The 14,330-nt window shown below is 40.0% G+C and overlaps 1 protein-coding gene across 1 annotated transcript in view; it reads left to right on the top strand.

Annotated features, from left to right (window-relative positions):
* PPA2 (inorganic pyrophosphatase 2) overlaps positions 1 to 14,330 on the top strand; it is a 39,936-nt gene that overhangs the window by 7,002 nt on the left and 18,604 nt on the right. The window contains 3 exon segments of the mRNA XM_061359424.1: positions 9,149 to 9,202; positions 11,468 to 11,587; positions 13,962 to 14,048. Coding sequence (XP_061215408.1) covers positions 9,149 to 9,202; positions 11,468 to 11,587; positions 13,962 to 14,048 — 261 coding nt within the window.

Raw genomic sequence — 14,330 nt, 5'->3', positions numbered from 1 at the left:
GATGCTGGGGACTCTTCATTAGGGACTGTAGTGATAGGACAAGGGGTAATGGGTTAAAACTTAAACAGGGGAAGTTTAGATTGGATATAAGGAGGAAATTCTTTCCTGTTAGGGTGGGGAGGCACTGGAATAGGTTGCCCAGGGAGGTTGTGAATGCTCCATCCCTGTCAGTGTTCAAGGCCAGGTTGGACAAGGCCTTGGGTGATATGGTTTAGAGCGAGGTGTCCCTGCCCATGGCAGGGGGGTCGGAACTTGATGATCTTAAGGTCCTTTCTAACCCTAACTATTCTATGATTCTATGAGCAGCCACAGTTCCTCTGGGCAACCCATGCCAGTGCCCCACTACCTTCACAGTGAAGAATTTCTTCCTAATTTCTAATCTAAATCTACCCCCTTTCAGCTTAAAGCCGTTACCCCATGTCCTATCACCTCGTGCCCTTGTAAAAAGTCCCTCTCCAGCATTTTTGTAGGCTGTCTTTAGGTACTGGAAGAATGTTCCAAGGTCTCCCTGAAGTTTCTCTTCTGGCTAAATAAGCCCAACTCTCTCAGTCTGTCTTCACAGGAAAGGTGCTGCAGCCCTCTGATCATCTTCATGCCCACCTCTAGACTTGCTTGAGCAGGTTCACATCCTTATTATGTTGGTGGCCACAGGGCAGAACACAACACTCCAAGTGGGGCTTCACCAGAGCAGAGTAGAGGAGGAGAATGACCTCCCTCAGCCTCTTGGTCACGTTTCTTTTGATGCAGCCCAGGATGTGATTGGCTTTCTGGGCTGCAAGTGCACACTGCTTGGTCATGATTTAATATTATTGTCTTTGCATGGACCAGAAACGTCAGCATTCTTTTATTCATCAGTACATTCTCAAAGGGAAACAGTCTTTGGAAAGTTCATTACGACTATTGCAGCATAGACAGGTTATCTTTTTTGCTGTTGCATTCAGAAACATTTGCAATAAAACCTTTATTAATGAAATTTGCATTATGCTCTGAGTACTCGTATATCTACAAATCTTCAAAAATCTGAAGAATGTTAGGGCAGGAATTAGGCTTAGTATCTGCTTTTTAGATCTAAAGATACATTTTTTTTCTATACTCATTTGGAAAACCCAAGGAGAAAAATCACATATGCTAATGGTTCAGCATTAACCAACACTGAAGTTAAGCCTAACAGAAGCCCAGAAAAATATGGAAGATGTGCTGAAGCTTTTTCTGTGAAACAGCATTTGTTTATGCAAGTATCTTTTCCAAAACTTAGCATTTTTTGCAGTACTTTCCTTGGCATAGGAAAAGAAAACTTTAAAAATTAAAACTTAGTAGAAGAAAGTCAAAGTGAAACAAACTGCTTTAAGTCTATGATGTGTGGGTGTGTGTGTCCCCCACCCTTTATCTTGTATCTGATCAGTCATAGTGCAAAACTCTTAACTACATATCCATGTGAAAGAACTGCCCTAACTGTCTGGGTTCTCATAGTTTTGCAATTAGTTTGTGATACACTGGTGGTTCTACTTTATAACAGTCCCCAAGCAATCCTGCTCTATATATTTCCTCTTGCTCTGCCCTGTGATTCATTCAAGCTACAATGCCTGGGTGCCGCTTTTCAGATTTTTCTATTGCTTGGTGCTCATTGAAGTACTATTTAGTAGATGTGGAATCGTGCCTGAAAGATGAATTGTTGAGGAGAAAGACTACGTGCCAGTAGACTTTCTCAAAAATCATTGTTGTGAAACATGAATTCTTAATTACTGCTCTTTCTGGAAGCTAAATGTTCTGTTTCTTACCTGCTTATGAATACTGTGAAAATGCCTGCAAGTCGTGAAAATGCAAAGATTGTTTTATGCAGACTAAAACTGTTCAAAACTGCATTTTCTGTGTAGTGGGAAGCATGATAGCTTGTTGAAAACCATGTTTCTAGTACCTTTCTTCTGATCTCTGGATCAGCCTATTGAGTGTGTGTGTGGGAAATGCCAGTGAGGCTGAGCAGCTCTTGCACTGTAGACTTCAGAACTGCTTCACATAACTCCTGCTGTGAGAGAGCTCTGGATTGTGGTTTAATAGAACTAGAGAAAATGAGCAAAGGCAAATGTACATTCCAGTCTTCATGGACTTCTGATGTAAGCAAACAAATGTGTAAGCTCTAGGCTTCCCAAATAAGCTTGGTCTTTACTTAGATGGTGAAATGTAAGGGTGCAAATCATTTAGAAAACCCTTTTTCAACGTGATCTGTGAGAGCTGGGAAGAAGCGAGAAAATAGATCTTTGTGTTCAGGAAAGTAGTTTCTTCTTACCCTGGGCTCTTTAGCAGCTCTCCTCACGCTGGCTTCGTGAAAAATACATCCCTGTGTGCTTGTATGGAGGGAAATCATAGGTTAATTAGAAGATATAAGGAAAATGAGGAATTTAATGCTATGTACTGATTTCTGAAGACCTTTGAAGCACTGCACTCCATACTCTTGTGTAGGGATGAAAAGGCTACTTTTTATATCTGGTGTTCAGTTGATCCTTGCTCTGAATTTGGCCAGAATTCAAAGTTTCCTCTTGCTGTGGAAGCACAGTGAAATATTTAAAACTTGTGCTTTTAGGGTGGCAGTTATATGTTACTCCTGACAAGGGCAAGCCCTCTTAAGAGTGTGCATTAAATTATGCTGAGCTGGTGTTCATCAGATGGCAGTTTAGCTATGGAAAATTAAGATAATTCTGCATGAGTGTCTTCAGTCTGTCTAATCTACTTCAAATTGTTCTTGGCATTCCTGATGCCAGAAAAGAAGGTCTGAAAATAGAGGAGCTTCAGCTTTCAGCATTCATGGGATAGGGGAATGCTCACTGTACAAGTCTCTGTGTGTTGTTTGCAGTCTTGGCTTGTAGTTCTAAGGGAAATGCTGTGGTTTTTGTGTATGAACTGTTCTAAGTACTGCCGTTTCTTGCAACATGTTAGACCTTCCCAAATCTCAGTCAAGTTTAAACCTGCAGCCACTGTTGACAGCTGACCGTTTGCTTTCACAGATGTTTTGGCTGTTTGGAGGCTAGTGAGAAGTTATTTTGGAGGAGAAACTGCTGAAAGGAATCATATTCAGCTTCAGTCTCAAAACTATTACCAGCTTGCAATCTGAGCTTCTGCTTTGTCTTAAGCATTGCAAGCACTCGAAGTCCACTCCTGACCAAGTAAATCTCTTTAAAGGTATCGAAAGTTTCACATCTCTGTCTGGAAGTGTGGATGTTCCCACTGTGATTAGAGTCAAAACTGTCAAAGCCTGATTGTTGAATATGGTCTTCCATGTCTAGCAGGAGGGAGGTTTGAAGAAGTCATTTTTTTTCTTTTCAAGAAAAATGTGACATGTTGCTTTCCTGCTGTAGTGAAAGGGTTTCTAATCTACTTGTCATTGTGTGGCTTTTGTAGAGTATTCACATTGCCTCATTCAGAGGACTCAGATGTTCTTGAATACAAAGTTTTATTCCAGATGTTGGTCTTGGTAAGGAATCTCCCTTGTTGTAGTCCTCTGATTTGCAGACGTCCGCAAGAGCATTTTGGGGGAAAAAAACAACCAACCAACCAAAAAAAAAAACAAAAAAAAACAACACCAACCAAAACCAAACAACCCCAAACTAGTAAACCTCAACCAGAGCAAAACAAAAAAAACCCTCCATCTCAAAACCTGAACAAAGAAGCGCTTTTGTTGCATCCTGTGGGTTGCACAGTGCTATAATACCCCTGCAGATTTCAGCTGAATTGCTGTCAGGCAGAGACTTCTGGTAAATTAACCAGTTAGGTGAGATACAAGGGGTCATCAAAGGGGTCATGAATGGATGATTTGGTAGGGAGCCTCATGCTCAGAACAGTATTCAAAACTGATGTCAGTTGTCTTGTGGTAAAGTCGGTATGTTTCATAAGAAAGGAAGAGCTGTCATCATTTCCCATGCAATATAGGTACAGACTTTGCACTGGCTTTGTATTCTGTCTTAACAACAGCCTCTGTAACCTTCTTTGGTCATGTCAGGTATTTTTTTCGATATATCTAACCTGGGCTGTAGTGTGTTCGTTATGTCTGTTCAGGGATTTGTGTGTTCAGAATTTTCAATTACCAGTGAAGCTTTCGTTCTGATACTTGAATTTGCCCAGCCTTTTTCTGTGAATGGGTCCAATAGCTGTAAGCCTTGCTTGGTGTTCCTGTAGTTAAACAAATACTGAGAATAGAGGTAATTTTCACTCGGTGGTCCAGTTAAAATCTGTGGGAGTAGGGTTAATTTACTGAGAAAGTTGCATCAGTGATTTGGCCAAGCTTAACTTCAAATAAATGAGTCATTAAACTTGAGAAGGTCAGTGTTTTGTTTTCATTCACGTCATGGTTGTGCACTAAGTAGTTTTGCAGGTGCCTGGTTTATCAGAGCATCCCTGACACCACTTTTGAGATACCTGTGGGTAAAAACAGTGTTTGTGGTTCCCTTTTCACTGTAACATCAGGGAAGTACACTATGAAGAGGCTGCAGGCACATTGTATTTATGCTGGGCACAGCATATTCCTTTTCTGCTGTGTGGCATGTTAATTTATATTGGAAGAGTTCCATTGACTTCTCATTTAGATACAGTATATTTGGTCTCCAGATGTTGGCATCTGGTTTCTTGTTTGCATTAGCAAATACCTTATAGCAAGTGCTACATTCAGAATGCTTATAATATAGGTATTCATTTTATAAGTAAGCCACTCTCCAAGTATTTCTGGGTACATTTTATGGCAGTCCTTATTTTCCTTTTTTTTTTTTCTTCCTTTTTAGCTTTTAGCCATCACCCTTTGTTCACCCTGCTGCTGGATTGCAGCTCATCTTTTCTTGTTAGTTGTCAGGTGCATGCTGCCTTGTTCGGTTGATGGCTAATGAGAATCCCTGCAAGACTGCAAAAGAACAGACAGAAAATAAATGGAAATTATAGCTGCTTTTTCTTCTCTCTGTCTTGTGAGCTCAGGGCTCCTCAGTGAGGAAGGGTCAGCAGCTCCCATATGCCTTTGGATTTTTATTTGTATTTTTAAGCAGTCTACTATAAAAGCCACTAAAGTAATTGTAAGTGCTAGCATTTTTCTTCTTCCTGTCATGGTGAATGGTAATCAAGCCATAAATAGTGGTGGTGTTTGTCATTTTATGAAATTATACTGAGTTTCTGTTCCTCTCTTTATCTCTCTTGTTTTGTCACTTTCCTCACTGCATAGGTTGCTCCACTTCTGCTTCAAATTAGCTGAACCTCCAGGGTTGAGTGTTAAGTATTGCAGCCCCTGGGCAAAATCATACTATTCAAAACCCATCCCTCAAATGCACCAGCTAAGGAACTTGGGAAGACTGGGTAAAGAAATAGTTGAACAAGAAAGGGAAAGTTAGGTAAGGAAGGATTGCTTGTGAGAAAGGTGTATGGGAGTCCAGAAGGGCAGGTTGCAGAAATAGTGTCAGAAATGTGCTTAATTTTGTTTTCCTTCTGGTAATACTCAGGTTTGTAATAGCAAACTCTGATCAAAATGAGTTAGCTTCTGTAAGAATCTGTACAGGCAGAGCTAGCAGTTGTTTTTGGCCATCAGTCTTAGTGGAAAGAACACTGACTCACGGTTTAGCTGGGTATAGCAGTCTGTTTTCCTTGCTTTGCTCTATACATACTGTAGGAATATGCTGAAGTATATTTGTGTATCTTTTTATCGTTCCATGGCTTTCCTATTTAAAAAAGCCAAAAACTGTTTCTGTCCTCTGTGTGAAAGAGAGTTTTGCTTGTCTCATCAAAACCAATGTCATGATGCATTGCAAATGACGTTGAACTGAAATGGCATGTAATAAGTTGCCAAGCAGTGTTAAAGAAAACACCTGATAAAGCAAACACATTCTCCGTCAGTTCCCATGTAATGTACTTAGTGTGTAGCTCTAAATTACAACCTTTATTTCCTAAGATGTACTGGTTGGTCTTTCTGACGTAATTTTCTGCTGATTTTCATATTCAGTTTTAGGGGTTAGGAAATGCAGTTTTGACTTCTCTGTGTTGAGCAAATGGATTATTTTTTTCTCCCCTTTTGCCTCCTGAAGGTATAATAGATCACAAGTACAAATGTCTGACTTGCGTTCGCATTAACCCAAAGTCAAACAAGCTACGTAATACCCTGAAAGTCCCTTGTGCTCTGTCAGGTTATTTCCCCTAGCAGATGGGTTCTGTCCCTTTTCCTGAATCTATGAAACTCTTTCCTTTTATTTTCTTGCATGCTCCTGGAGGCTGTCCTTCTGAAGAAGCTGTCAGCCAGCAGTGTTGGCATGAGGCTAGCCTGTAGGAACTGCTCCATCTGGCCTCTTGTACAGTCTGTTGTCATGGAGTTCCTTCTACATTAGGCACTTGTAGAACTGGATTAAATCTGGGCTGCAGCAAGCGGCAGTCTCACAGGCAGACCAGTTGACTGTTGTCATACTAAGGCAGTTAAATGGCAAACTCTCCAAAGCAATACTTTTTGTTTCATGAGAGATGTTTTTTTTTTTCTAACACTGGAATGTGTGTCAAATGGACTGTTGAAAGTCTTGCCATTCCTTGAAGGGTTTGGTGACGTGGAATTTTTTGTTTTACTGATCTAATATAAAGATAAAAATATCAATTACCAGATGCATTCACCATCCAGAACTAACCACTGAATAGCTTATGCAGATGGTAATCTGTGAAGACAGGTGGTGCTTGACACTTGCTTTTCTGTTTGCAGCTGAGGCAGGGACGGTTTTGCAGCAAGCGATGGGGGAGAACAGTCAGGTGGTCAGAAGGAGTAGGTGCTTAGTCTGGGAAAATAAGAATGATGGAAAAATTCCAGGGTGACATTTAGGTAAGGAAGGAAATGAGATAAGAGGAGGAAAAAAAAAATAAGAGCCAGAGAAGTATACTTCTTCTCTCTTTCTGTCAAACTATCTAGTGTTTGCTCTGCTTTCCACACCAGTGAATCTGGTCTCAGCTGTGAAAATGTGATTGCCCTATAAATAAAACTTCTTATTTTAAAATGTAAGCACTGCATGAAGTTATTAATCTCTTGTAAGTGCCTGTGGCAGCTCAGTATTAGAGAGAGTACTTTCGGGGATTTTTTTGCATACGGATTAATCTGTCAGGCTGTCACATTTAAGACTCTTGACAATTCACGTTTGATTGATACCACAAATTATGAAGGCCTGGGCTTAGAGCCCTGTTAAATCCAGGTGGGTTTTTTGTTTTGAGAGCAGCATTGTATTTATTTCAGTTCAGTTGTTGGCCAGCCCTGAGAGTTGTTTTGGTGAAGACCTGCAGTAACCCTTGACCAGGTAAAGCTCAAACCCAAGATTTATAGGCTGTGGAAGCCATTGTAATAGACTTGGTCAGGAAAAGGTACAGTGACATCTAAACAAAAAATTACAGGATGGTGGTGGAGGGTATCTAACTCCAGAGTAGTTTCTAAGTTTTCTGCCTGTAGCTACCAGTCAGAACAACTTTTCAACCTGGTTGGCAGTTCCTGAAGAGTTTCTTGTCAGCACTGGCTTTCATGCTGTGCACTTTTTTTTCCTAAGTGTTTCCCAGATGGATGTGCAGACTTTATTTGGCTGTCTTCCAACCCTTCCGTTACCTGCTGCTGCACGTATGTTGCTTTGTTCTGACTGCTTCCTTATTGCTGACAGCTTTGAGTTCTCTTTCTCGTTACTTGTCTGTTTCAGCTGTTCTTCTGTATGTAAGGTATACTTTATGAAACTGATCTGAAGCAGTTTTGTCTTTTTACTTCCCCTTCCGTCTATCCCCCATTTTATTTGGTTATGACCTGATTGGGAAAAGTGATTCCACCTGACATGCCACTGATTGCAGTATGGGCACAGTACTTGTGAATGGTGAATATAATTTAAATTTACTGGGAATTTTTGCACAGTTTGTGATCTCATGGGAGAAATGCTAAGTGGCAGTTGGGATTTTTCCTTCGCTTTCTTGCTTTTCACATTCCAGGTTTGTTTGGGAGGAGAAGATCATAGAACCTTTGGAATCACTTTAATCAGACCGTGGTGTTGAACCTGGAAATGTTATTTGTTTGTTGCAGCTGCAGGATACAAGGAGCAAAAATACAAATATTTTAAGAGTCCTCTGGAACATTAATTGCACTGTAGTTAAAGAGTTTTCGGTTGGTTTAACTTTTTCCCTCCTACAAATCTCTGCAAACATGTATCATATTTTGTCCTTCCTGAACTGTTGTGATTTTTAATACCAGTGCAAGTTTTCTTTGGCTGTGAAGAGATGTCCCAAACAACATGATATTTTGGGGTTATTTTAGTAATCTGGGAGAAGATAGGTTGTAGACATTGCTGCATGGTCTGGTCTGGTTACTCATTTCAATACATGCTCCTTGGTAGTGCTTAACTCTTGGCAGCTTCAGAAGAAACCTTATGGCAGTTACACAGTTTTTTTTTTTTTCTTTGGAAAATGTCACTTTAACCTCCCATTAAGAAGGGCATAGATTACTTAGTTTCTTTTTCTAAAAATACGTGGAAGTTTATTCCTCTCACACCCTCTTTCTTGAAACAACTTTTGCTTCATTTCTATTAGGAAGAAGGCTAATGCAAACATGAGGTGTCTGTGTCCATGTCCTTCCTCTGCCATCACTTTTGGATTCAGTTTGTCTAACTTCAACCAGATTTGACTGAGAATCAGAAGTGTCAGTTGTTATATTTGCATGGGGTTTTAAAAAATGAATGAGGCAAAAGAGGAGGGCTTGAAGAAATAAATCCTCAGGGGAAAAAAAAGCCCCAAAATATTGTCCTTTCCAGTACTTGAGGGAAGCTAATGCTATCCTGTAGAAATGTCCAATCCTCTTTGACTGGTAGACTGAACCGCTGCTTTGTGGCAAACCATTCCATGGACTTTGAGTGTTTTGTGAGGAGTAATATTGATAGAGGAATAAATAACGTCATGTAGATTTCCACTGCTTAGAGTTGTTCATATTCTCAAAGGGGCGAGGAAAGAATGAACCAAGGAGGTTGAACATCATTGTGTGTAACTAAGCAAATTGTACTTAACATAAAAACAGGTGGAGCAGAGAGATGTGATGTATGTTGCTGCTGAATACAGAGAAGAGAATTTGTCTAATTATAAAGTACTAATTGCAAAATGGATTTTATTTTCAGTCTGACACCGTTTTTTGTTTCAGGTCGTGTTTAACATGATTGTAGAAGTGCCTCGTTGGACGAATGCAAAAATGGAGGTAATTGAGAAAACACCTTGATTAGATAGGTATTTATGAAAGCTATGGCAGTGCAATGGCTTCCAGTCATCAGAGTTTGATCAGAGTGTGAATTACTTTTTGCACATAAATTTTTCTCTGTTAAAAAATGAATTTGAAGTTGTGCATACAGACAATTTCCTTGCTATTATAAGAAATGTAGAGGTTCTAATTTAGTTTCCATTCCACAGGCGAGCACTGTATTTTGAGTCTTCTGACTGCAGAGTGCAGCATACCTGCAACAGAGTCTAAAGTAGTGCCTTGCAGAACATTGTCCAGCATTTAGTCTTACTTTTGCTTGCTCATAGAATGTTCCACTCAGAGAATTTAACTTCTCTCATTTTTGCTGTACAGTGTGCTGTAGTATAGTGTGCTAGGCCAAGTCCTGACAAATGGGGCTGCAAATGAGAAAGCATTTCCTTGTGTTGAAAAAACCCAAACAACTTGGGGACCCCACTGATTGAAAGTATCTGCTCCCGCAGGGGCATATTTTAAAAGAACCTAGCAAGTTGTTCCTCTGCAGTTACAGTACAGAAGCTGAGTAATAATGCTTCAGCTGTTGTGTTTGTGAAACAAGGGATCTCACCAGATATGTCCTGTCTTCCTGAACATTTGTATTAATTTTAGGAATGCTTCCTGGATGCTTTCAAGGAAGTTTGTATTGGAGCCGTTAACTATTTTGAGTATTAAAAATAACACCAAAGAACCTCCCCAGCCTTTTCTTTCAGAATTTTGTTTTCTCCTTTCCCAGATGCTGGAAAATAATTGGAACTGTGTTTACCACACTGGAAACAGGGTTACCTTGGATATTTACCATGTATTTTAAGATGATACTGTAATTGTGGAAGCTTAGTTCTCTTTTGCAGCGTTTCCCTTTGACAACACTATTTTAATGCTGCGTAAAGCTCAGATGGCTCTCCTGCCCCTTCTCTCAGCACATTACGTCAAGGGTAGGAACCTTTGCTGTCCTGTTAGGTTCAAAAATTGGAGGGTTTAGACTTCAGTGGCTTGGAACAATCCCAGGCACAGCTACAGGCTGGGCAGAGAAGAGATTCAGAGCAGCCCTGCAGAGAAGGACTTGGGGGTGCTGGTCGATGAGAAAATGAACATGAGCCAGCAGTGTGCGTTCACAGCCCAGAAAGCCAAACGTATTGTGGGCTGCATCAAAAGGAGTGTGACCAGCAGGTCGAAGGAGGTGATCCTGCCCCTTTACTCTGCTCTTGTGAGACCTCACTTGGAGTATTGTGTGCAGTTCTGGTGTCCTCAACATCGAAAGGACATGGAACTGTTGGAACACGTCCAGAGGAGGGCCATGAGAATGATCAGGGGACTGGAGCACCTCACATACGAAGATAGGCTGAGAAAGTTGGGGCTGTTCAGCCTGGAGAAGAGAAGGCTGCGTGGAGACCTCATAGCAGCCTTCCAGTATCTGAAGGGGGCCTATAGGGATGCTGGGGAGGGACTCTTCATTAGGGACTGTAGTGATAGGACAAGGGGTAACAGGTTAAAACTTAAACAGGGGAAGTTTAGATTGGATATAAGGAGGAAATTCTTCCTGTTAGGGTGGTGAGGCACTGGAATAGGTTGCCCAAGGAGGTTGTGAATGCTCCATCCCTGGCAGTGTTCAAGGCCAGGTGGGACGAGGCCTTGGGTGATATGGTATAGTGTGAGGTGTCCCTGCCCATGGCAGGGGGGTCGGAACTTGATGATCTTAAGGTCCTTTCCAACCCTAACTATTCTATGATTCTATGATAGAAGAGACCAGATGTAGCTCTCTAATGTGTAAGTTTTGATATTCTTGAAATGTCCTACTTATTAAGGAGGTTGCCTTGTTGTTGTGTCCTGGCAGTTCTGCAGTACAGACTATGGTAAAGGTTGCTGTCAAAGCCCCTATTGTCAGAAGAACTTGTGCCATCATTTGCACATCTGTTGAATTTGTACTATAAAATGCAAGAGCTTCTAACTTAAGTTCCTTTCCATGTTTATGTTTGACCATGACAGTCTCTTTACAGATTTAGGACTTTCTCTTTGAGATTCATTTTTTTCTTGCATACTTCACAACGTTATTTAAAACTTTAATAAGCTGCTTTTTGAACATGACCCTTGAGATTTTGGTGAAGCCATCACACTTTTTAAACCACAAGCACATGCTCCCAGATGGATCTTTCCAACTGGTTGTGTACAGAATGAATTGCTTTCCATTTTACCATTCTCCTTCTCTCTCTCTCTTTTTCACGATCTGCTTAGATTGCCACAGAGGAGCCGTTGAATCCCATTAAACAAGATATAAAGAAAGGCAAGCTTCGATATGTGGCAAATATCTTTCCTCACAAGGGTTATATATGGAATTATGGTGCCCTCCCACAGGTAACATTTTTGTTATAATGGTGAAAGTTTTCTGTCTTCTGTGTAAATTGCCTTGTAAATCTTGAGTACTGCCTGAATGCAAATCAGTTGCAAGAGGGATGTTTCTCTTTGATAAATTTGCAAATTAGGATTTTTTAGGTTGAGCTTTATTGTTTCCATAAATTTGGATTAGTATTTAGGTGAGGGTTCATATATGTGCTGTGTTTCAGGAAGGAGTTAAATGATCAAGAAATCTCAAATCATTAATTAGCATCCCTATACTGTAGTGACAGAACTGAGCTGTCTTGGTCTGCCATTCAAGAATACATTGTCAGGTAGCCCTTTTCTGCTCACACAGGGCATTTAAAAAAAAACAACAACCAAATTTAGGAGTTTTGGGAACTGCAGCATAAATTTTAATTGTGATTTCCCAAAATCTTTAACAAAGAGGAATGCAAGGGCTGTTCTTTTTTAGATTAAGCATTAACTGCCTTAGTTGACTTTTCTCTGAACTGTGAGACTTTACTGATCATGACAAATTTAAAACTTTGAGCCATGAAAAAGCCCAAGTAATGGCTGAAATTTTGAGCATAATGAAAAGTTCTGAATTTTTTTTCATTTCTGTGAATAACACATTGGACTTAGATTAGTACTGAAGAATGTGATGGAGTTAGAAAAGACTAATTTATTTTCTTCACACTTAACTACATAAGCAATGAGAGTTTACTCCTGAAAATGTGCTTTTGATGTGTGTGATCCCTGAAGAGGAGATACCAGGCAGATGCTGGAGTATAGCAATGAAGTTCTTATCCAGTCAGCAGTCTCAGTAGGCAAGGTTTCCAAGTAGGTGTAGTCAGGAACCTGAAATTCCATTTACTATTTTTGAAATTCATGTGTGCCCTAGTATAAAGCCAAAATTAAACATTGAGTATTTTCCTGCACAAAGTGCATCATTTTGAACTGGTGACCATTTCCTCAGGAGAAATGTTCAGCTTCACTTGTTACCTTCTGAGTCAGAGAGGGATGGAGATAGTTGTCACTTTCATTTTCTGTAATTACTTAAAAATACCAGTTGGATCATTACATCTCCAGTTGCTGAAGTCTAGATGATACTCCAGATTCTGACCAGCAACTGTAGCAAACAAAATCCAATTTAGGGTCTCCATTATCACAAAAGGATTCTTCACGAGGATCAGCAATTGGTAGAAGTTCAACCCCGGTATATGGCTTAAAGACATGTGTTTGTGGCTGCTTTTTTTATGCTGTGGAACAGAGAATAAAAAAAATGACAGTTGGACTCTCATTGCAGGAGTTGCTGTACTGTCCAGAGAACATACCATTCCTAGCGAGCTTTCCTGCTAACCTGCAGGTAGAGGGATGCAGTTGGCAGGAGAGTACTATTGGTATAATGCAGCCTTAGATAAAAAACACTTTGGAAGAGTATTGGAAAAATAGGTTTTAAGTTGAAATTCTCTCTTGACTCCATTTCAACATTTTTTTTTTTTTAGTAATGATTCTGTTACTTAAACACCTGAGAGTTTAGGTTTCACTGATTTGCCTTTTAGTATCAGTCATGTTCTCAAGAGCAAGTCTGAGGTGGGGGTGTGACCATGGACAGCAGGAGCAACAGTACAGCTCCTTGGAAAAAGTTTTCTAACACCTTTTCAACAAAATTTCATTGGACTCCAGGAGAAATTCCCAACTTGAGAATGAGTTACTCATTACTAGCCAGTAGGAGACAAAGCAAGTACTAGTCTAGTAATTGAGTTAGTATAACTTGGCTATGATTCCTTGGTTGTACAGAGCTCGGAGCAGGGATTTGAACTTGCCTCCTAGAGAAACTGCTTTGGTTTGAAGACGTTGGCTGTTCTTGGGAATGTGTACATCTCAAAATAATCAGAAATATTTTGTACCTAATCTAAAAACTTGGAAAAGCTAATTAAGTGCTGACAAATCCATACCCAGGAGCTTGTTTAGCTCAAAGTCTAGATGCTTTTTGAAAGCAACTTATGTTAGTGCCATGATATTTAAAGAGCGTAAGAAGAATGTAATTCTAGGGTGTCTTAGTTTAATCCCATAACCACTTGTAACCAGAAAAATACATATTCAGGGTTCTCTGATGCCTTAATCACTGCAGTTTGGAAAAGTGCATCTCTTGAGTAGGAATGCAGTTAATATGTTTGTTACCATGTCCTCAGTAGTTCCCGTTGTCATGAGTATGAAGATGAATTACTCAACATCAGTCCATTGCCTGTTTGTTTTTGCTTTTCCCATTGAGCAAGCCTGTTCTCAGAAAACTGATGTTCTTATTGTTGTTTTAGTCTTAATAGTTTGTGGTTAGATGAATTGTACTTGCAGATCAGCTGGTAACTGATAATTCTGTTTCCCTTAACAGACCTGGGAAGATCCAAACCATACAGACAACAATACAGGATGCTGTGGGGATAATGATCCTATTGATGTTTGTGAAATAGGTTCAAAGGTTTGTCTTTATCCCCATGAGTTTAACTTACGAAGTTAAGTTAATAATCTGGTAACGACTTTTGGAAGAGATGGACAGATGGTAAGAGACTCAGGGATGACAAAAGTAGGATTAGAGAGTCTGAAGAGGGTATAGGTAAGAAAATGGTGAATTTTTAAAAAGGAGAAAACAGGATTTAGTAAAGTCTGTAAAGTCTCTTTGGTAAAGAGGCCTGAAGTTCTATGGCTGGACAGTGAATTTTATGTGAAGGAGAAAGGGGTTACAGTTTTGGAGAAGAAAAAG

Source organism: Neopsephotus bourkii, unplaced genomic scaffold (genome assembly GCF_033783945.1).
Source record: "Neopsephotus bourkii isolate Nb327-2 ecotype Australia unplaced genomic scaffold, CSIRO-AGI_Nbou_v1 NB_977, whole genome shotgun sequence".
Taxonomy (NCBI): Eukaryota; Metazoa; Chordata; class Aves; order Psittaciformes; family Psittacidae; genus Neopsephotus; species Neopsephotus bourkii.
This window is presented reverse-complemented; position numbering and strand designations above follow the sequence as displayed.